This window comes from Stylophora pistillata, chromosome 1 (genome assembly GCF_964205215.1).
Source record: "Stylophora pistillata chromosome 1, jaStyPist1.2, whole genome shotgun sequence".
NCBI lineage: Eukaryota > Metazoa > Cnidaria > Anthozoa > Scleractinia > Pocilloporidae > Stylophora > Stylophora pistillata.
This window is the reverse complement of record NC_142519.1, coordinates 21235718-21258321: the sequence shown is the minus strand read 5'-3', so window position 1 is coordinate 21258321 and position 22604 is coordinate 21235718. Positions and strand designations below refer to the sequence as shown.

The 22604-nt window shown below is 38.9% G+C and overlaps 2 protein-coding genes and 1 long non-coding RNA gene across 6 annotated transcripts in view; 2 read left to right on the top strand and 1 right to left on the bottom strand.

Annotated features, from left to right (window-relative positions):
* The first annotated feature begins 2 nt into the window (after positions 1-2).
* Positions 3-8792, top strand: LOC111319752 (uncharacterized). Of its 3 annotated transcripts, XM_088743695.1 has the most exons (8): positions 3-394; positions 1078-1224; positions 3456-3503; positions 3801-4175; positions 5023-5247; positions 5550-5780; positions 6027-6785; positions 7268-8792. In XM_088743695.1, exons 2-8 carry the CDS (start codon positions 1143-1145, stop codon positions 7663-7665), a joined length of 2118 nt encoding a protein of 705 aa, XP_088599821.1. In that variant the 5' UTR covers positions 3-394; positions 1078-1142; the 3' UTR covers positions 7666-8792. The 3 variants fall into 3 exon arrangements, with proteins under 3 accessions (XP_088599821.1, XP_088599818.1, XP_088599813.1); XM_088743692.1 differs by lacking the exon at positions 3-394 and having other exon boundaries at positions 414-1224; positions 6315-6785; XM_088743687.1 differs by lacking the exon at positions 3-394 and having other exon boundaries at positions 415-1224.
* Positions 8700-10766, bottom strand: LOC111342100 (uncharacterized). The gene is made up of 2 exons (XR_002695918.2): positions 10626-10766; positions 8700-10247 (listed from the first exon to the last, which is right to left on the bottom strand). It is a non-coding gene; the product is annotated as an uncharacterized LOC111342100 (long non-coding RNA).
* A 436-nt stretch (positions 10767-11202) lies between these two features.
* The window catches only part of LOC111319751 (uncharacterized), a 36033-nt gene continuing 24631 nt past the window's right edge, over positions 11203-22604 (top strand). Inside the window, exons 1-7 of one of the 2 annotated variants that reach the window (XM_088743672.1) lie at positions 11203-11758; positions 12761-12808; positions 13084-13458; positions 14453-14686; positions 14787-15005; positions 17716-18573; positions 19276-21132. In XM_088743672.1, coding sequence (XP_088599798.1) covers positions 11203-11758; positions 12761-12808; positions 13084-13458; positions 14453-14686; positions 14787-15005; positions 17716-18573; positions 19276-19622 — 2637 coding nt within the window. In that variant the 3' untranslated portion in view covers positions 19623-21132. Of the gene's footprint in view, positions 11759-12760; positions 12809-13083; positions 13459-14452; positions 14687-14786; positions 15006-17715; positions 18574-19275; positions 21133-22604 lie in introns of those variants that run through there. The other variant, XM_088743666.1, reaches the window with a different exon arrangement.

Below are 22604 nucleotides of genomic sequence, written 5' to 3'. Positions count from 1 at the left end.
GGCCTGTTTTTTATTCCCTCCACCTGTATTGAACGGTCACTGAAAGTGAGACCACTCGAATAAAACTAAGAATACTTTTTCAAGTAATTCGTGACCCATGTTTCTCTCCCAAAATGAGAGTAAGTAGTATTTTCGAGCGAGATTCTATACATTAGGTGGTCAATTATGGCATAAAGAGGCTTTGTTTATCGTTTTTTTTAAGACCCCTCATCTGTGGAACCTGTACTAGGCAGTCGCTCCACCATTTACTGTGGGTGACCGCTTAATACGACGATTCTTTAAATTAATGTTAGTGCTTTGAGCTACCTAAGTTATTCTCTCCCACTTGTTAATTCAGTTGTTCTACTTCCCTGGACACGTCGGCATTCACGGTCATAATATGCGGCGACAAAAGGTACGTGTGCCATTCATGTCTGCCTTTACTAGTTTATTAGAGGGAAGTGCTCGGCGAAAGTAACGAAAATAACTGGGAATGAGTGCACTTCCTTTCCCGGGCTGAGAAGCCTAAGTCGAGTAGCAAGTTGCGCAAACTCAGTTTCCTAGAAATTCAATTGCGTGACTCTCAGTCAACGCCTTGTTTCCGCGATGTCGTTTCGAATGCCTGGAACCGTAAGTTAGTAACAAAATCTTCTTTCAAACAAAGAGAGTAGCAGAACTGGCATTGATTGAAAATGTCCACCACAGAATACAATCATTTGCTCTTTGAAATAAGCGAAAGGATCGACGAACTGAATGCCCTTCAACGTCTTGTTTTTATGTGCCGAGGGAAGCTAGCCTCTGGCAGTGAAAACGTACACGACGCACTAGCACTGTTTAAAGAATTAGAAGAAAACGATTATCTAGGTGTCGATCGTCTTAAACTAATGAAAGAGCTGTTGAAAAGTGTTAAGGAATGGACTCTGTTTGGAAAAGTAAAAAAGTTCGAGATTAAGCGAAAGGAATACAAAGCCTTGCTTGAGAAGATTATTCGTGCACTCGATGAACTCAATGATCTGGAACGGCTGATCACGATATGCGAAGGAAATATACGCGAAGAGAGTGAAGGCAACATTGATGATGTGCGCTCCTTGTTTGAAGAGCTAGAAAAACACGAAAACCTGGGAATCGACTGCCTCGACGTTGTGAAGGTCATTCTGGCAGAAATGGGAAAGACCGATCTTTTAAGGGAAGTGGAAGAGTTTGAAGAACGAAGAGATCAGGAGGATGAATCCGAAGCAAAGAGAGGTATTTAGTTTTCTGTTTTTTTTCAGTATTTGAACAATGGCAATACTTACAGAAGGTAATTTTGTATCATAGTCGAGTTCTGCGTAAGTGTAATTCTACACTTAAATTGACCTCCACGAAATCTTCAGAAGAGAAGGTTGATTTCGTTTAAGTTGTTGCACGGCTGGTTTGGTCGCCAGTGTAGCTGAGAAACAAACATTCCGGTGGACTGAATTTTATTTTGGTAACTGAGCTTAGTGGTAGGCGTTTTTAATTCAGTGTAGTATTTGTGTTAGCCTTAGTTTGTGAAGGTGGGAAGTTAGCGCTGAGTGCGTCTTAATCTACTCGGATAGAAATCAAGGAATGGTAAACATCACCCTTCAAGCGGCTCTTACTTGTGGTGATGGTCAACAAGATTCAACATATGTTCTCTATAGTATACGAAAAGCCCCTTTTAACTATTTTCGTTTCTGTCTTTTACAACCTATGGCTACATCAGCCGAGGCCTAGAGAGGAAATATAATGTTTACGGCTCACTCTACTTCGCTCTTTGGGCACTAGCTAACTGAATTCATGCGATACGAATTGAGAGACCATTTCTTTTGTTGACACATCTGTAACATACAGAAGCCATGTTGTTTATTTCTGACCTTGTGGGCATGCGATACAAATATAAACCGCTGGCCGGTATCGGCCGCATACATTACAACATCTGTTCTTTTATTTGTTTTCATAGACTTGTTTCATCCACCTAGATCTCATATTTGTAAAAATTACTTTCTAACTTTTCAGATATTTTGGATTGAATTGGCAGCAATCGATTGATAGGCTCGTCATGCGTGATATGGGCTTCGCCATTTGCAGCTTCTATTCAGATTTTATGAAAGAAATTGCGATTTCTTTAAATTTGGGACAAATTCATTTATTTGAAACGAATCGAGTAATACTTTAAAAGAAAAACCCAAACCCTAACCCTGATTACTTCCCTAGCCTCGCTTAGAACACCCAAACAAGATTTGATGAGAGGAGCATTACATGACATGCCAAAGAGTGGTTAGGAAGGAGATTAAGATTTAGACAGTAACGCTAACTAAAACTTATTTTCACGCTATACAAGGTTGAATTCACGGACAAAGTAGCCTATCCCAACCTTGACCCTTGATTCGAATAAGAACGGAAGGGAGGCTCAATTGTTACACTTCTCAATGGACAGAGACTGGGCAATAGAACATACTGCTTTATTGCTCCCCATAATCCAAATCTTGGCCCTTCCTGACATTGTAAGGTTCTAAACCTACCAATTATTACAATTATTTTGTGGGACCGCTTTTTTCTATCTAAGTAACATAGCCACAAAGATAATTACTCTAGGTATGTCCTTACAACACCTGAATTCCAAGTCTTTTAGTATAGATATTAGAAAAGTTTGCCCATGCATTCTTAATAGGTGCCTTTCTGACTAGAATGAAATTCTTATGCATATATCTTAACAAGAAAAGTAGACCCTGTACCAGAATGATTTTACTTGTTGTCAACATCTTGATTATTGCTATCACTGTCTTTCCCTTTGAACAAAGTAAAACTTGACTCAAGTGTTCGCAGTTAGTCCTGATTATCCTTTGCCCTCTCCTTCTGTATATTATTTGTATTATTCCTTTTTTCTTTATTATCTCTTTTTTGTATGCTAGCTATTTTATATTTGTAACGGTAGTATACTTAATAAAATAAAATAAGATGAAAGAAATGACTTTATAAAACAGTAAAATGACTGACTAGGCTAATCAAAATTTGCTGCCAGGGTCCTATCTCTTCCCATTTCTTAAATGTCATTGAGATAAGTGAATTAATGGGCTGGCATGTCATCCATTAGTAGGCTGTGACTCTTCTAGAACCTATGAGTTTACTACTTGTGGGTATGATGAATTTTTTCCCTTTGTATATTAACATTCAGTCAAAAGAGGAAGGGGAGAAATTTTACCAAAATAGTGCAACTTTCACTCAAAAAAGTACAATAATTAATATTTTGATGATCCCTCTTTCTAAGGGACCACCTAATTTTATGAGATCCCTCTAAACCTTAAAATTGGTATAAATGCATTCAGAAAAATTGCTGAACTAGTAAGTTACGTGCTACACTAACAGTGTAGGATGAATGCCCAGAAAAGGCGTCAAGTCTCAGACAGCTTTTACGTTGGGCAAGAAGGTTTGAAGTGCACACTTTAGACTTAAACTTGCTGTTTCCTTTATTTAAGAACAAAGAGCTGCTCTTATGTCATCTGTGAGAAGTACGCTATCGGGAGGTGAGCATTTCAAATTTTGTGCTTTTCAGTTTGTTAAAGGTGTCCTTTCTGTCCTTGGGACATAGCATGAAGAGACAATTAGGAAGGAAACTGGTGACTTAAAGTAAAATACCCTCGTTTCTGACGGAAAGCCTGTGCTCCTTACGTCGTTTTTCAAAAGTCAACTTTTTGGAACTAATCACTCGACAAAAGCACAACCTTTCTTATAGCGATGGGTTTTATTGAAAAGAATTAAATGACTAAAATAACTAAATCACTATTCATTATTTTCTACTCATTACTTTCCTGACTTTTCAGTGGTGAACATCAAAACAGTGTTCCAAGTGGTTGCAGGGGGCCTTACAGTCGTTTCAGCAATGGAGGTGTTGAGTCGTTGGTCCTCATTTGATCAACTGGTCGCTGCCGTACAAACCTGTGTTCTTCCAGCTGGTACAAGGCTGGTTCAAATCAGTGATGGCTGTGTGTGCCTCACAGTTCAAGCTGAAAGTTTATCAGCTCTTAAAAGTTTGTGGAAGTTGTATCAGGATGGAACCCTTCAAAAACATCTACACGATTTCTTTGTCACTGACGAGGTAAGAGAACTTGCTGATGGAGAGGATGTGGAGGTGAACGTCACTATTGAGGAAGAGGAATATCAGAAAGCCTGTCTCGACCTCGTGCAAGGGGCTCTAGGTAACTCAGCGCTGCTGTCTGACCTAATTTTAGCGATTTTCTGAGCCCTTATTTTTATGCAGATCGTGTTATGTGTTCGTTGATGCAGATTTTTTCTGCTTTGAGGGTAAACAACTAATAAGAGAGAATAAAACTAAGGGCATACTTGTCTATCGCATATTACAGTGGAACCTCGATTTAACGAAGTGCCAAGGGATTGGGGAAAGTAGTTCGTTATATAGAGGTTCTGTGGCATATATTTTACTGTAACTTTAGCCGCGCTGAAACTGAAGTATCGTTCGTTATACCGAGGACTTCGTTATGTAGAGGTTCGTTAAATCAAAGTTCCGCTGTAATGTAATTGTTGCTGTTCCTAATGTAGAATACGCACCCTACCGGACAAAAGGAACTCCCTTTTTTGGGTTTCCAAGTTTCGTGGGGTTTTCTTGTTAGCCGTCTCCTCTTCTAATCTTTTTCTTAATGTCTCCCGTAATTATTGCGCGGACATGATTGTGCAGAAATGTCTCTCTCTGATACGATTGCTACGGAGAACAGAAGAGTGCTTAGCAAGTAAATTTTAACTTTTGTCCGACCTATCTTATGTGTGATGGATGGAAAAATACAAGTACTGAACTAAGACAAGTAGAAGAAGCAGATTCACTTTCTGTGTGCTCTTATATTTTTCTTAGTGATGTGACTTTTTAACTCAATATTGTAAGCTCGAAATCAGACTCAGACACCATTTCAACAATTTACGTGAGCTTTTGTTTTTCCTACCACTTGCTTCTAGGGTGTTTTGAAGAGCAAATCTATAGAGTTGATAATGTCAGTTTTATAGTTGCCATTATTGTTATTTTACTACTTTTAGGAGGTGCAACGATTGACAATGTTGAAAAAGGAAGGCGAAACTCTGATTCAGCTGTGTATTTCAACGCCAAAGAATTGCCACTGTCGAGAATTCAGTGTCTCGAAACGGAAGTGAAATATCTCCATAAAAGAATTATACTTCTGGAAGGAAAAAAAGATAATATGGGATCGTACGCTTTCGAGGAAAAGGAAATTGCACCTTTAGGTCCACCCGATGAGAATTTTGGTGAGAACTCTTTTTGAAATTCAACCTAAGTGTGGTTTGTTGGTCGTTTGTCTCGTTTTTTTTTTTTTTTTTGTGGTTTTTCGTTTTCATGAAACACTATCCTCGACATTTTGTTTTGATTGTTCTGTTTTTGCCTAGTTGGATTTAACTCATAAACCTGAACATATTCAGCCTCTAAATGAATTTAAGAGAAATTTTTGGGTTTAAAAGAATTTCTCAGGGAAGTAATAACAAGATTCTCCAGCCTGTTATTATTATTGTTATTGTTATCACTGCTCTAACTGTGAGGTCATCTGTCGTAGATTACAAATCATGGGACGCCACGAAGATGGAGAAAGACACTACAAAGGTGAAAGGATCAGAAGGACGCCATAGTGAACTAACTATTAAATCAATGGACACAGAAAAAATGGATATGGTACAGAGGTATTTGGAGAATGTGCCAGAGAAGTGCAGTGTGATTACCGATGCAAGTGACAGCGGTTTGGGAACACGCACTGCTGTGTCTGAAGAGGAAACAGAAGACGGGAGAGGTAAAACTGATTTATTCTTCGTTTCTGTTGTTATTTTTAATGAAACAATGTCGGTAAATGGGTAAAGTAAATGGGCATTGAATCGCAATGCATTAGAAAATTTCGCGCTCTGATTTGGTTTTAAAGAAGAGGAGAATAGTTTGTTTATTTGTTGCCATGAAGCGACACTCTTGGTCTTTGCCGGTAGAGAAGTCCAACCGTATTGAAATGTTTCTTATCGTTCTTTTTTCTTTCAACCGTATTCAGATCCCAAAAGACTTTGCCTTAGAGATCTGAGGAAAGAATCAATTAACGAACTGGATAGGAGACTTGGTGTTGATAGAGTTGGGTCAGAAAGGGTTTTTCAGTTTTTCGGTCTTAAATCGGGCTCCAAGTCTTACAGGTATCGTTGTGTTTCTCGGATTGCACAAAGCTTTCCTGACACTCCTGTTGACCTAATAAGGCAATGTTTCGAGGCTCTGCAAATGTACGATCTTGTTGATCTTCTGGAAAAGGCGGTGAAACCAATTTCACTTCATCCTGTCCTTTCCCCAGAAGAACTACAGACTTTACGGACTGATAATCTTCCCACAAAGTGTCACAACAATGTGGTGGTATTGGTAGTGAATGACAGTACGGACAACGTCCTCAACCAAAAGATTGAGGCATTCTTTAAAGAATTGAATTCGCAGAACGTTGTCACAGTGATTGAATCTTCTTCCTCAAAAGAAAACCGCAAGGCACTGAGTGATTTGAAAATGAAGCGCATGCAGAAGGAAAGACTTGTTTTAGAGGCAAAGGAGTTGATATCGCCTTCTAATTATATCAGAAGAAAACAAATGCAGTGGAAAGAACCTTTTCACAGCAGTCGTACTGGGAATTTTTTTCGTAAAATCGAGAATGACGTCGAAGAACTTAGCAAGCAGATTGAAATGGACAAACCGCTTATGGAGAAACTACTGAGAGAGACTGAGAAGGCCAAGACGATCACAACATCTGCTATGGACAACTGGATTCAGAATCAAGGTTGGTTTTAAAATACTGTTTAAGCAGGAAAAGGTATCAGCTGTTAAAAATTGTTCATTATAACAAGGTTTGAAACACAAAAGAAAATACGGCGAGGCTCACACATCCGGGAGTAATTTGAAAATTTCTGGTTAACAACAGCTAAGTAATTGACTCACTGAATAATCATAATGACGTGAAATGACATTTCGTTTCTATTTTGCTAAATTAAAACAGGTCACACACCTGAACCAAAAGAACTGCGTATATTGAATTTTAATAGGCATTGATTTAATTCTACAGCGTGATAAGTGTATCTTTATTTCTCACTGGCTCAGTTAACAGTCCTTGTCCAGGACAATGAATGAAAGGTAATGCAGTGAAAAATTAATAAGTGACACAAATTCGTAGTCAAGCTTTTCGGCTTCATGTTGTCAGCAATTGCTTGCTTTTCTTAGTCTATGTTCTTTTTATTTACATTTTGTTTTTTTTTCGTTCTACAGAGAAATTCACCGCGATTGTTTTAGTGTTCGTCATCGATGAAAGGAAATCAATTTACAATTATGATGATCTAGCAGAATGCGTGGCGTCCAAGTTAACATCGCTTCCGCATCACACGAAAGTGGTGGTTGGTGCTCCTAGGAGCATAATCATTGATAAGGTTCCTGAGATTCTTTCTGTTGGTTCTCCAGGCATGCCACTTAAATCTTCGATCTATAATTCGATGATCGAGATTTTCTTCAAACGATACCATCAATTGGATCTCATTTCAATGATGAGAGAATTAAAAAGAACTTGTCCAGAACTAAATCCAGAGCGACGTATGGATGTTATTCGAAGCAATCTTTCTACTCTTCCAAGTTTTGAGAAAAGAAAAGCACAGGAGCTCGAGCAAAGCTAATCATATGTGAATTAAACGGAACACTATTTGAATAAGAAATAATCATCTACAACTAAGAAGGTACAATAAGGGACCGGTCATCCGGTCATTAGGTATCGCCTAGGGTGGGGGATAGACGATTTTGGTTGTGTCACGATGATCCTGATCCCCCGAAGGCTTTGTAATGTTATTATGATCCCCTTTTCATTGGCAGTCAATAAGCAGTCAGTTTTGCATGGTCCCCTTTACACTCTGTTGGTAACGACTGATCCCCCTCCGTTACCCTCCTGGAAACCTAAAATCCCCCAAAAACCTTACACCCCCTTCCCAGGGGATGGTTCCGGTCTCCAACTGACTGTTAAGCTCCTTCCTAAAGTTGTATTTTCCTTGTTTTCAAGTACCGAGGAAACTGTGACTTTAGATTAATCTTATCTTTGAAATATTTATTTTTTCTTGAATTAGGGAGGAAATGCTATTTACATTCAGAGATGTTCATCATGCTATTGCGAAAAAATTTATTTGCAAAAGCACGACAAATAAAACCTGGGTAGAGAATATACCTGAATCTTCATTCTAGGGAATATTCTCGAAATTTTTTTTTCATAATTATCGCCTAGTTGATATGAATTAATGTTGACTCTTTCCTAGAGCTGAGTAGTAGAGCGGCGGAGGTATCAAAACGCAAAAACTCGAAGAACTCAAGCATGAGCGTACGCAAGCTAGTTTTCTCTGTACTGGCATTTACGTCTTTCTTCCGCTTCGGCGCTTTATTCGCTGTGTTGCCTCTCTAAGCAAAGAAGAGAGAGAAAAACCTCTAGTGTCTTAAGAGGTTGTCTTTTATTAGAAAAACAATTGTCGATAGCTTTTTAGGGTAGGTACAGAATTCATTTAGCAGACATTTATCACACGATGTAACCGTGCATCCAAAGTTGATCATTACAAACAAACAATAGTTGAGATAAATATAAGATAGCAACAGATTATGATGCAAAATTCTGCTTTGGAGACTAGTTTAGATGTGTTAATTGGAACTTTGTAACAGCAAGGCAACAATGTTTTGTAGAAAATGACTTAGTGCTTCAGAGTTTTGTATTTATGTTTTGTATGAATTGACATTTGCGAAAAAGGCGTTAATTCCTTTAGATAGATTTCAAAGCGTATTTTCTTCTAGTCTTCTAATCACGAATATTGCGTTTGCGAGAGAGTAATCCACGAACTTCGAGTTGAATTTGAGAGTCCACAAAAGCTTTAAAAGCAAAATGAGGACAGTTTTAAACAAACTCAATTCAACTGAGATATCGTAATGATTTTCGTGAGATTTGAGCATTCCACCTTTCCTTCATTTCCCCTCCTTGTCACGCTGTCGTCATTTTTTCCCAGCGTGCTCTGTTATTGCATACATTCTTTCTTTCGCTACTTATTACCACTAAATAAATGGCGTGATTCAACAAGGGTATCCTTAACACTGCATCACTCTTTCTGCTACTTTAAAATTCACAGTTGTCGTGGACCACTTTCATAAATGACTGCCGAATTAATATTCTTTTGTTTAAATTTAAATGAGCCTTTCTGGCCTCGTTGTCCAGTACACAATTCAATAGAATACATTATCTCAAGCGAGGTCAGAAAGGCTAATTTAAATTTAAACAAAAAGAATATTAATCCGGCAGCCGTTTATGAAAGTGGTCAATTTCGTAAGGAAATTTTTTAGCGCTCTCAATCCACAAATATCTTTTGCGGCAGGCTTAACCTGGGTTTCAAAGTTCTAAATTATATCTCAGAGTAACGTAGAAAAGGAACATAATGCGAAATATATATGAATGAAATATATACATTGGACCTTCTAAATCCTATCGCGACATTGGGTTACAGGAGCATTACCAGAAACAATAGTAGACCTCTGAAGTAACTAAACCTCTTTCCTCAATGAATTTGCGCATGGGAGGCTGGGAACGAAAATAGGTTTATATGAATTGATATTGACTCTTCCCTAGAGCTGAGCGGTAGAGCTGCAGAGGTATCATGACGCGAAACTCGAATGAACCCGAGCATGCGCGCACGCAAGATAGTTTTTTCTCTATTGGTATTTACATATTGCGTCTCCGATGCTTTGTTCGCTGCGTTGCCTCTTCGAGCAAAGACAAAAGAGGAAAACCTCTAGTATCTATAGAGATTGCCTCTTATGGGTAAAATATTGATCAGTAGCTATTTAGGTCGTGAGGTAGATGGGTAGGTACTGAATTTATATAGCCGACATATATTACACGATGTTACCGTGCATCCAAAGTTGATCTACACAGACAAACAACAGTTCAGATAAATATAGCAATACTAGGTAGGAACAGATTTTGATTCAAAATTTAGCTTTGGAGATTAGTTTAGATGTGCGAACTGGAAGCAAAAATGATGACAACTCTTTGCAAGCTTAAATGACTTGAGTTGAAGTATCGTAATGATTTCCACGAGATTTCTGCATTCATCCTTCCTTCTCCTCCCCTCATAGTCTCGCTCTCTTTATTGTTTCCCATCGCTCTTTGTTATATAACGTATTTTTTGTCCTTTCGTTACTCTCTGCCACCACCATTGTTAGTGCCCCTCGGTTTCTAAAAATAAATTATTAAGTCGCTCTTTAGGAACATTTGAGTTCTCGTACTGTGCATGTAAGAGGACTAATCAATTTTATAAATATATTTGATATCAGCTTTGATAGATTTTAACCAATATAGGATATTTGACAGGAACTGTAGGTGGTTAGGACTAAGCCAACTCGGAAAAAAAAAAAGTACGAAGGAAAAGCGAGAAAATTCGGTACTTTTTCATGCGTTTTACAACACTTTGCAATTTGATCAGACTACGTATCACAGCCGACCGAGAGGGATGAAAATTTTTACAGAAGCCATGTAATTTAGGAAACAAGGCGGGACCACAACATCGGCTGAACCCATTTCCCTGTTCTGCGTAATCAGATCTAGAGAACTTACGTCGTCGTTATCTACATCGCTTTCAAAGTCATCGTCAACGTCGCTCTCATTTTCACTCTTTTGGTAATCTTTGTCTGATTCACTGTACCCTCCGGTATCTAATTTTTGCTTCTTTCTCGTCATTTTTCGTCATTTCATCATCTACGAGGTTCAAAGTATTAATGGTTATTACAGGCTTGTCAACAAACATTCCACTAGAGGAGGAAATCAATACTGTTTACTAAATAAATGGAATAATTCAGCAATAACATCCTTACCACTGCAGCATTCTTTCTGCTACTTTAAAATTTATGGCGGTTATAACATTTAAAGAAACATTTTTTAGCGCTTCGTAATCCCTAAATACCTTTTGTGCAGGCTTGATCTGAGTTTCAAAGTTCCAAACCTCTTTCTTTGATGAATTTGTCCATGGGAGGCTAGGAGCGAAAATGGGTTTATACAGTGCGCAAGTGCTGTTTTCTAAGAAATACTGACGTGCGTGACTAGTATTTGTGTACAAGTTTGGCCTTGTTTTGAACGGTTCTTGTGATACAAAGTAGCGTGGCCTGCTCATAGTGAAGAGTGTGACACACATGACATGTCTGCCATAGAATATAGTTATTTACTGATTGAAATAAGTGAAAAACTTGACGAACTTAGTCCAATCCATCGTCTTCTGTTCACGTGTCGAAAGTATCTGGCATCTGGAAGCGTAGAAAACATTCAGGATACCCTATCGTTATTTAAAGAATTGGAAGAACAGCAAAATCTGGGAATTGATAATCTGGTGGTTATCAAAGAGCTGTTAAAAGGTGTCAGAGAATGGTCGCTTTTTGGAAAAGTGAAAAGATTTGAGAAGAAACGGAAGGAATACAATACCTTGCTCGAGGAGATAATTCGTGTGCTCGACGAACTCAATGATCTGGAACGGCTCGTCTCGGTTTGCAGAAGAGAGTTATCTGAAGAAAGTGAAGGCCTTATTGAGGATGTTCGCTCGTTGTTTAAGGTACTCGAAAACCAGAATATTCTAGGTCTTGATCGTCTGGATATTTTGAAGGAGATCCTCACCGAAACGGAGAAAAAAGGTCTACTAAAGGACGTGGAAGAGTTTGAAGAGCGAAGGAATAGGGAAGATGAGTTTGAGAGGAAGAAAGGTATTTGTTTTGTAATTTTTGCCGGCTGTTGTAGAGTTAATGCTTTGAAAGCCTCGATCGATAGTTTCCTCAAGTTTCTCAAACAATAGTTCCGTACTCTGAGATTAGCGTAAACAAAGCGTTTTTTCCATGATCTGTCAAGGTGTTCAAGATCGCTTGGCACTTCTTAATCGACCGAATATGTAATGGTCCGGATTAGCTGGGTTCCTTCGATTGTTCAAATTGACCAAAAGTGTAGGACTACTGGTCATTTAGATTTTTGAAAACTGTGAACGGCTGCAGGTCATTTGGCCACGGCGTAATGAATATGAGTTGCTCGAACGAATTTACTATATCCGTAATTTGCAATTTCAGTAATCCAACAGTATTAGAAATTTCCTCCTCAATTTTGCTTTCACGGTATATCCCACATGCTTCTCCGGTCCTGTAGGAGTAAGATTTCAAATTATTGGTATATTCTGCTTGTGGGTATACCGACGAAGAAGTCCATTTACAGGTGTCATTCGATGCAGTTTTTCTTCCCTCCACAATCTTAGAATTAAACCAACGGCTCGTAACCTGTCACGACCTAAAATAATTGTTTTCACATGACTAATATCTCCGTACTTGAGTTAGCCAGAAATAACACTGTACACTCCGCTGTTAAACATTGACTCTTCAACTGAGACAGTGACTCCTTTCCATCACCTGAAAAGAGTTATGGAAAGCAAACCCAGGGACTTTATGATAACTACATGTTATGAATTTTGTTTTGATATCGGCAAACAATTCGGCTCTTATGAATTGATGATTTACTCCCACCAACAGTTACGAAATTCGCTCACTTATGTAACTATGAAATCTGGTTTGCTGACAAGTGTTCGTACAAATTGCACGGGACCAGCGCGTCTAGATGCCAACTTGATCGCAAGAGAGTTTCTTTACACGCCTAGGGAGATTCTGTCTTATTCCACAGTCCTGTGTATTCCATGATCAGCTGACTTTCAGTTTGTTTTGTTCTAGCACAAGCAGCGGCTCTTGCATCATCCGTCAGAAATTCACTTACTGGAGGTAAGGTGCTACAAATAGCTTTCTATATCTTGTAAGATATTTGGTTTTGGGGCTCTTCAACGCGACTTTGATATGGACTACCAACATTTTGCATTCCCGAGTCGATCAGGGGTAGATAGTAAAGCACGTTTTGTATCCTCAAGCTATCTTTCTCTGCCCTTACAACAACTGAACTCATATGTGTAGCGATTAACTCCTAATTAATTGGGGCTCCCTGATGGTCATGGTCCCATAAACGTACGTAGCTAATAACTCATTCTTATTTTGTTTTGTAGTGGTAAATATTAAGACTGTATTCAAGTTGTTTGCTGGTGGGTTAGCAATCGTTTCTGTTACGGAGGTCTTGAGTGGTTGGTCCTCATATGATCAGCTTGTCGCTGCTGTACAGAGCTGTGTGCTTCCAGCTGGTACAAGACTGGTTCAATTCACAGATGGCTGTGTTTGCCTCACAGTTCAAGCTGAAACTTTATCAGCACTTACAGACTTGTGGAAATTATACCGAGATGGAACCCTTCAGAAACGCCTGTACGATTTCTTTGTCACTAATGAGATTAAGAAACTAGCCGAGGGGGAGGATGTTGAAGTAAATGTGACCATCGAGGAAGAAGAATATCAGAAAGCTTGTCTCGAGTTGATGAATGAAGCTCAAGGTATTTCATGTTGCACGGTTGGTTTCTTGCTACTGTCGCCTGCCTTCTTAGGTCAGCTTGAACGATTTTAGCGTTCAGTCGATGGATGAGTGATAGGTCTTGAGAGGCTAGTGCCAGTCGTGATAGACTTCACTGTAGGGAATAAACACATTTATCAAAAGTTAACAAACGGTCAGAGACCTACAACTAATGCTACAGTGTATATCTATGTGCTATGTTGTTTCGTTTTATTTTTCCTATCGTAACCATGGATAGGATTCTTCAAAACCTCTATTTTTTCACACCCCGTTTAACATTCGTCAGGCATACGAATTCACGATCGGAGGGAAAGGAAGTTTAGGGAAGTGAATCATAATATCGAATGCATATCAGACAGAAAATTGCAACTTTTATGCAAGGGGTCGTTCTTGTTAAATGCGTTATTCTTTACCCCGTTCAACAATGCGTGACTAATTTTGTATGAGTTAGATTTGACCCTATGTCAAATCATCTACTTAAGATTTCTTCTTCTTTCGACTTTCCTCAGGGCTGTGGTCTAAAGCTCTTAGGCGACTCAGGAATCTTAGTTTTTTTCATAAAAAGCATGTGCTGGGCACCCTGGATTTCACTGTTTCAGAGCAATGGGCTCCCTTCAATTTTTCTTAGAGCACAGCCTGGCTTCCCTCAATGTTAAATTTTTTCTAATTCCTTAAAATGTTTTTCTTTTAATATAAAATTTGGGAATCTGTGACTAGCTACACGCCATGGACTTCATGGAGTTAATGATGAGTTCTATTTGTAACTGATATTGATATATCTTCGATACTTTTGAGAAGTTAGCCAAAAAAAAACACCTTTTCTGAGGACAATTCTTTGATCGCTTTCACCGACTCTGTCACCCTCCAATCATAACACTAAGTAGTGATTTAGCATGCTGTCATTGTCTTCGCAAACACTAGTTCTTTTTTTTCTTTTGGTTAGCTTTTTTGTCAGTTTTGTTTGTTCTGTGTTGTAGAAGTTGAACTCACTGGACGAGAGGAGCGAATTCGGAGAAACTCTGATTCAGTTCTATATCCTAGCCTCAAGGAGGAACTGTCAATGTTAAAGATCAAACGCATCCAAACTGCATTTAATCAGAGAATGGCAGTTATAGAGAAAGAAATTGAAGAAGTTTCCCTGAAGGTCTTTGGAGATCACACTCCTAAGAGGCAGCGAACCATAATCAGGGAAATATCCAACGACCTCGAAGGTAACGATGCAAATAATGCATGAATACACATCACAGCTTACCTGAAAGCTTAAAATTGATCTGAAGTAAATAGAAGAATACGAGTGTAATTCTTTCTTAGAGACCAAAGCACAAGAAAATAGAGGAACTGAGGAAAGACTCGAAGAGCATCGATTGTGGCAACCCAGTAAGGTCGAGCCAATGGATATAGAGAAGCTTGCCTTAGTACAGAAGTATCTAGAAGATGTCCATGAAACTCGTAGTCTGACGACTGAGGCGAGTGACAGTGCTCTGGGTACACAAGCCGCGGTATCTGAAATTGAAACAGAGGAAATTAGCGGTAAGTTTGCTCAAACGCTAGATTGATTTTAGATATATTTGCCCCTTACCCCCTAGAGCAAACGGCAGTTTTTGAAAATTCTTAAATGCAAACTCGGTGTTGATATACAGTATACCTTTTGAAAGTTACGAAGGTACACAATTAAAATAGGTCCGTGATGCTTACATGTGCAGCTTTACGAGCTGTACGGGTCATTCATTGATTTGTTGTTATACTTTTAATGACAGTTTATTGCTGCGTTGGCTTCTACATTTGATTTAAAACATTTGTCGACTTTGTAAGCGGCGATAAAATATGGTGCGAGGCAAAAAAACACATTCGGAATCGGCGGGAACAATTGTTTGAATATCTAGATTAAAACTGTCCCGTCCTTCAGGCGTCAGCGCCAAAAATGCTCATGCGAGTAAAAAAGATAAAGCCCCTTCAAACCACTTTCAGGTGAATCTTTAAAAGCACTGAATTTGTTTACATATAGCGTATGCGCTCGATTGCTGCCAAACGTTAATCGGTGTCAGTGACTTTAATTAATATATTATCTGAATTCTCCAAAACAATTTGTTCCTTTGAGAAACGTCGAACGAAATTTTGAGATCTTCCTTAAGTACACTTCCGCTTATTGTTTGCAAGTCCCTTGAATTTGGACACCATAAATTTCACAACAGTAACCGAAGGGATTCAATGACTGTCACAATAAATCTTCTTTTGAAGTGAACAGTACCTTCTGTAAGATATGAGTGTTTTTATAGATAAGCGTCATTCAACTCGTGTGTGTTTGCCATACCAGTATTGTTGTTCATTTATAAGTGTACATGCGCTTTTCTCTCTCTCCAATTGACAGGTGTCAGATCGTGACAGATACATATTAAATTTTTTTTTTTAAAGTTTGCTAGAAGCCTTTTAAGTTACCTTTACTATTACACAAATGAACATTTTTCGGTGAAGTCTTTCTCTTTAATTTGAATAACCTCTGGTTTCCTTATCATGTGCTCTCGAAAAAATTGTTCAGTGTATGGAGGATCTTTCCACGATTTAGCTCGAATTTGTAGCTCTTAATAATTCGGGTTCTCGTGGCAAGAATTTCTATAAGTGTTGGAAAAAAATGTTATTTACCAGGTCGGTCCCTACTAAGAAAAACTGTAGCCTCTGTCTTGAGTACCGCTTTCGGCCTATGGCCTCGGGCGGTATCCGAGACCTCGGGAACAGTTTCTCCCAATATGAACATTTCGGCTGGTGAGTGACATATTTAACTGATACACGTTTATTAGGAGTTAAATGAATTGGTGTATCTGAAGCTGTCACGAAACATACTTGAGTCACAGTCTAATCAAGTGCAATCAATAAAAAGAACTCTTATTTGCTAGCAATAAAACAAGGAATTCCGAAACAAAATATTTCAAAATGGACTTCATCTTTACATTATACCAGTGGGGGTGCGGCGATCGACAACGCGAGCCCCAAACATACATTGAAGCAGGGGTTAAATTTAGTCAATTTCGGTCAAGAAGAATAATGAAATTGAAGGAAATTAGCTGTTTTTAAGGAACTGAACGTTCACAACAATCTTTGATTACACCTAGTGATGAACTGAATATTCCAGCAACAGCAATTATGAAACTTTGCCACAAGGTAACGAAAAGGAAACAAATGGCCCTCGGAACGAATTGAATTCTCGAATCTTGATAGAAACCAGGACATTCGGCAACCAGTAACAAATGTTGAGACACCTTGAGCAAAGAGTGCCTTTCCCTATTTTATCAGATAGCCAAGAAGTAATTTATTGCAAAAACAAACTTCAACATTGTTCATCGAAGTTAAGTACATGATACTACGTAGCTACCGAAATTGCAAAGGGGGGATGGGGGGATCTACTATGTTGGATCACATGATGAACAATTCTCTCTTATGGTGGTGACATGTCTCAACTCATTTTGCAAATCGTTGTAGATGCTGACTTTGTGAGGCGTTACATTCATCATGTAAGTCACACAAAAACGACATCAACGCTAAAAGAGTTTTTCATTTCGAGCCAACTAAGTAAAAAAAAAAACAAAACAAAGCAAAGAGGAAAATAGTAAGGAAAAATGTTCCGTCCGCCAAATTTTACAAGTACACAGCTTAATGTGATTTACTATTGTTTCAAGAAAAGTTCAGGCAATTTCATAAAATATTCACAAGCTTATAAAACTGTGAATCGAGTGTAACTCTTAGAGGTTAAAGTATATTTTTATTATCGAAAGATTGACCCTACTGATAATGTGTGACACAGAAGGTATTAATAGGAGATTAGTCTAGTGCCTAGGTCTCCCTTTTAGACTGTGTACAAATGGGAGGAAGAGGGGAGTACGAAACGTGTACAGTTATATGAAGGATCCTAAAAAAGGTTCTCCGCGCACACTGTCTCATCTCTTTTGGGCGTTAGCCTTCGAGTGGCTTTAAAGTGTTAAGTTAAGTAGTCTTCCTTTTAAACAAGAAAGTCGATTTGAAAATCTTTTCAAGTGTCGGGGTAACTCAGGCTTTCTGCAACACAGATCATGCAGAAAAGGGTAACTCAGGCTTTCTGCAACACAGATAGTGCAGAAAATATATTCCTTTTTCAGTAGTGCTTACGGGGAAGAAAAGTTGGGCGCGTAACCTAGTTTCTGATTATTTGCGGTACGTGTAATACAAGCTTTTTCACTATTATCTTTAATTGTACTTTTCTGTTTTTTAGAGGCAGATAGACTTTGCTTGAAAGATCTCAGTCGTTTGGTCACAAGTGAACTGAATCGAAGGCTAGAGGCTGATGAAGTTGCGATGCAAAGATTCTCCCGTTTTTTCGGTTTAAAAGGTGATCCATTCTCTTTCTCCTTCCTTCCCATTGAAAAGTACTTTCCTGATACATATGTGGGCGTGCTGAAAGAATGCTTCGAGGTCTTGGGCTTGGCAGATCTCGATGAGATTCTAGCCAAAGTGAAACCACGTGCACTTTGCCCTGCGCTGTCTCCGGAGCAATTGGAAAAATTGCAACTTAGTGATCGTCGCACGAAACACTACAGCAACATGGCAGTTATGGTAGCCAATTTCAGCGAGAATAAAGATACTGCAACAATGATTGAAAAATTTTTTAAAGATCTAAACCCAAAAAATGAAGTACACGATATACAATTTATCAATCTGAAAGTAAAGTATCTAGTGCAGGAGAACATCGGGTGGATGGAGCACGAGCAGGTGTGTCAGATCGCCAGGGAGAAGAAATTGAGACACCGTTTGGAAATCCAGCTGCCTAAATTGAAAAAGAGGATTGAGGGGGAAGGCCAGGAGAAGAGCAAAGTCCCGGAAGAGGGAAGCATTCAGAGAGCAGCTTACTCTCGGCCTTATGGTATTAAAGCGAGGGCGAAAATGACGGCTTCAAAGCTTGAAAGCGAAGAACGTTTCCTTACCGAACAACTTCAGCAGAGTATGCAAGAAATTGAGAAATTTCGAGAAAACATTGAAAGGAAAACTGAGTGGATTAAAGATATTGAAAGGGAGAATAGTAATGCAAGATCAGCCTTGTTAACAGTCATGGACAAATGGATCCAAGGTCAAGGTTGGTAAATTTGTACAAACACAAGGAGGTGACTGAAGGGAAAAATTTTGTTTTCAAGATCTTTCCGCTTACCTCTGCTTTGTTTCTCCTTTAGTGCTTGATTAATCCCTCGCATATGTCCCATTGCAATAGAGAGTTTTCCACCGGTCACTCGGAATATTATTTGTGTGTTGCAACACAACGCGTTCTGGAAGCTGGAAACCTTCGGGAAAAAAACCATACAAAACATTCTTGTGTTCCAATTTTTTCACAAATTAGATTTTTGAAAACGTAATATCTATCAACGAATTTTAATACGTTGTCTTTAAAAAGATGTTTGCAGGTGAAATACATTACCATTACCATAAGAAATAGTAGTAAAAGCTTCTGCGCACATATCAATCTGAGTGGCGGGCGATGGTGGGGGATTCCCAAAACACTGTGACACTTGTCCTCCAGACTCAGTAAAACGTGGTCTTTTCGTGTCGTCAGCGATAACATCTTTAAAGGGTACCAAGGTTCGACTGCGTTCGCAGATTCATCATTTTGGATATTTTTGGTGAAAATTTTAGGCCAATTTCCACGATGTCATTGTGTTTTTTCTTTATTTTGCGCTCGTCTGGTTTACTTCGTTTCTTTTTTTTTTTTATTTTTCTCTGCTTTCCTTTTTTTAGTTTTCTTCTTTTCTAACTAAGTGATACTTTTATTGGTCTTCTATTGCAGGTGGATCCACCTTCATTGCGGTATTTTTAATCGGTACTAACCATGAGGCCAAGTCTATTTTTCAAGGAAGCCTTCATGAATCTATTGAGGAGAAATTGACATCAATTCCAGATCATGGAAAACTCGTGGTGAGCCCTGCTGAATGGGAAAGTATCGGTGAAATTCCCGAAACCCTTCATATAGGATTGCAAATTCCTTACGATTTGCGACTTGTCACGTCTTTCATTGAAATTTTCAAGAAGCGTTGGACTTCGTCGGACCTAATTTCAATGATGAGAGAATTTAAAAGGACTTGGCCGCATAATTTACAATTGAAGGACAATTTGTCTACTCTGCCACGGTTTTAGGAGATAAACATTGTTGTATAGATCATGGTTTACAATCTTTTACTGCTTAATATCAGTATAGACAAAGTTATTGCTTAAACCCCTTATTCTGGGCGTTCAAATGGCAAAAAGGCTGCCCTTCGTATGACAAATTAATCGTTTATACTATTTAGCGGTATTTTATATTGCTTTCCCCTTTTGTTGTATATGGGGAAGGTACGATGGCTTGAGGTAGCATATCTTTCTGAGAAGATTCGTCAGAACATACATAAAAGTAACGCAAACTCAAACTAGCTCCCTCTGCTTTTGGGTCGTAGCCCATGGCTCAGTTCGTGCTACACAACCAGAATGACATGATAAGTGTAGAGAAATGTCAGTAGGAGAGAACATTCGCTGTTGTGCTCTACTAATCTTTTTGTCCTTATGTATTCGTCAGTCTAACGAACCTCACTTTAAGAAGCATAACTTAACTCTGCGTAAATACGTTGCCTACGTCCTTTTTAAATGCATCCTGTCAATGACTCGTCCATCGAACTTCTTCCTCACTGTTTTAGCTCCGCAAATGATGATAGCTAACAAGCAGGGTTTCCTTCAAGAAGGGCAGTGCACTTCAACAATATTTTTTCTACGAGTTTCGTAGCATCCCAATTGCGATATCGCCTTAAAAAGAGATATGCACTAATAAATGGCACAAGAGATAGTTATCGGATAAAACCCGTCTTTGTCAGTTTACAAGGTTAAACTTTTGAACATTTTTGAATAAAACAACTTAATAGATAAGAACAGTATTTTGGAGACGAAAGGGCGACTTAAGTGTTCCGCCTCTTCCGTAAATTACTAGAGTACGCACTTAACCTAGACTAAGGGGAAAAGTTTCTTTTCATTCTACTAATTTATTCGTGTTTTTCTCGTCGCCATGCTCCCACCAATAGCGTAGCTTTCACTTTCTTCATATAAACCCACACACAACCGCAATTCCTCCATTCGCTCTGACGAAGGGCTAACGCTCGAAGCGTCGGCTTTTTAACTCTTCACTGTAGCCAATTTACAATTTCAGCTTAGTGGATATTACCAAATAACTTTAATTAAATTTCCTTCAACTCCTAAATATAAGCATCCATTCTAACTGGGCGTAGAACGATAGGTCAGTGTTTCCGCTTAAAACCAGCTCGAGAACAAAGAGTGCTTGTGCTTAAAACCACCCTAAGCGATGTTTTACCTGGGTGTAAAAACTTGTGAACTAATTCGAAAGTGTGACGCTCAAGCGGAAAATCAAACGAGACTTCGAAAGGTAGTTCAACAATGAATTTTGTTGAAATGATAACTTCAAATCATTGTGACTTAATTTACCAGGAAGGTCTAGCAAACGGGTTAGTCCCAGTGAAAAACATTTGATGGTCGTACAAGCAAACAATTTCCTCTAGAAAAGTGATCCTAATACTATTTACTTGCACTAAAACTAATGAGAAAATATTCATTATCAAGTTAACTTGAACGAAAACTAAGTAAATCATCGTTCACCACAAAGAGATTATGGTGGTTATAATGTTAAAACTTACAATTTCTATTGTTTCCCACCCTTCCCAAAACGCCCCTTTAAACTGGACAACGAATACTAATTGATTGAAGTGTCAAAAAACCTCTCCTCCCCTCTCTTGTTATTAATCCAGTTCCCGGGCTTTGCTCGACTGCTCGCGTGCTAGCCTTGACATTAAGCCTCCTTTGTTTTAAGCGGCTAGAATAGATCATAAACGAGTGAAGCCCACCCTCAAGCAAAAATCCAACTAAAGGTGTTTGTTGTGTCAACGCACGCAATGCAAAACAGTGCGTGACAAAAGTGAGCTACTCTAAGAAGTTCCGTTGGACTAAACAACACGCTCCGATTGACCAGCCTGTCAGAAGCTACCCTACCTTCCCTTGAGCTATGGACACTCATTGAAACTTCAAAACCTCACAGGGGAACCCATTTAGGTATGTCAAGGGCCGTTTAACTTGTTCAGATTAGGTAACCAATCAATAAACTGAATGGATCATCGTTGCACACTACAGATCTGAAGGATTACCATTTCTCATGAAATTGTCGATTCGAATTGAATAAAGGGACACTAGTTTGAATGAGGCAGAACCGTGAATTTGATGATCTACCATAAACTGCATTCTGGCTGGACCTTGATTCATCGTGGAGGCTGCTTATCCCATGATTTTATGCAAGCCATGCCTGAACGGTTAATAGCATGGCATCCTTATGGAACCAGCATATTCATATTATTATTGCAAATAATCAACCTCATTTTATCTCTCTTAAAATTGCTTGCGACGGCTTGTATAGGGCCTGTTTAGCCTTACGGTTAAGATTTATGTGCCTAACAAAACGCCCACCTCTGCCACCTCTCTCGTCGGATTGTTTCGGCTCTTAATTATCGGTGGATCTTCAATAGTACAACTGAACACTCACAGCAAGTGGAAGGCTTTCCTCTCAACTAGGCGATGTACAAGTAAACAATGCTGTCTGTTAGTATCTCATTTCTTTTCTCTACTTACAGCGTTAGAGCACGGTACCAAGAACAATGAGAAATTCAAAGCGGATCGGTGATCGTTGCGAACAATAGTTTTACTTTAGTACCAAGGTAGTAATTCCTGTCGCTTCGGTGAAAGGAACGGAGAAAGGAACGGCGAAAGGAACGTTTGTAATATCGAGGCATCTGCATTCTGCCACTTGATAGACTGGGTCTATCGCCCCCGATTTCGTTTCCAAGCAAATTATCTTGATTCTGATCATGTGTGATTAACGTTCTTAAGATGGATGCTGATGACTTTTTCTGATGGTGTGCAGTCAGTGACGTCTTTCGGAGCCGGATGATAATTCTGAAAGTTCACGCATTGGATACGAAACACAACAAAGAGCGAACATTTTGGCCCAGTTATATAAAGGGCGGATAAAGCTATTTAATGGATAAATCGCTATCTGGCGGATAAGTGATAGCAAAAGTAGAGCGTTGTCTA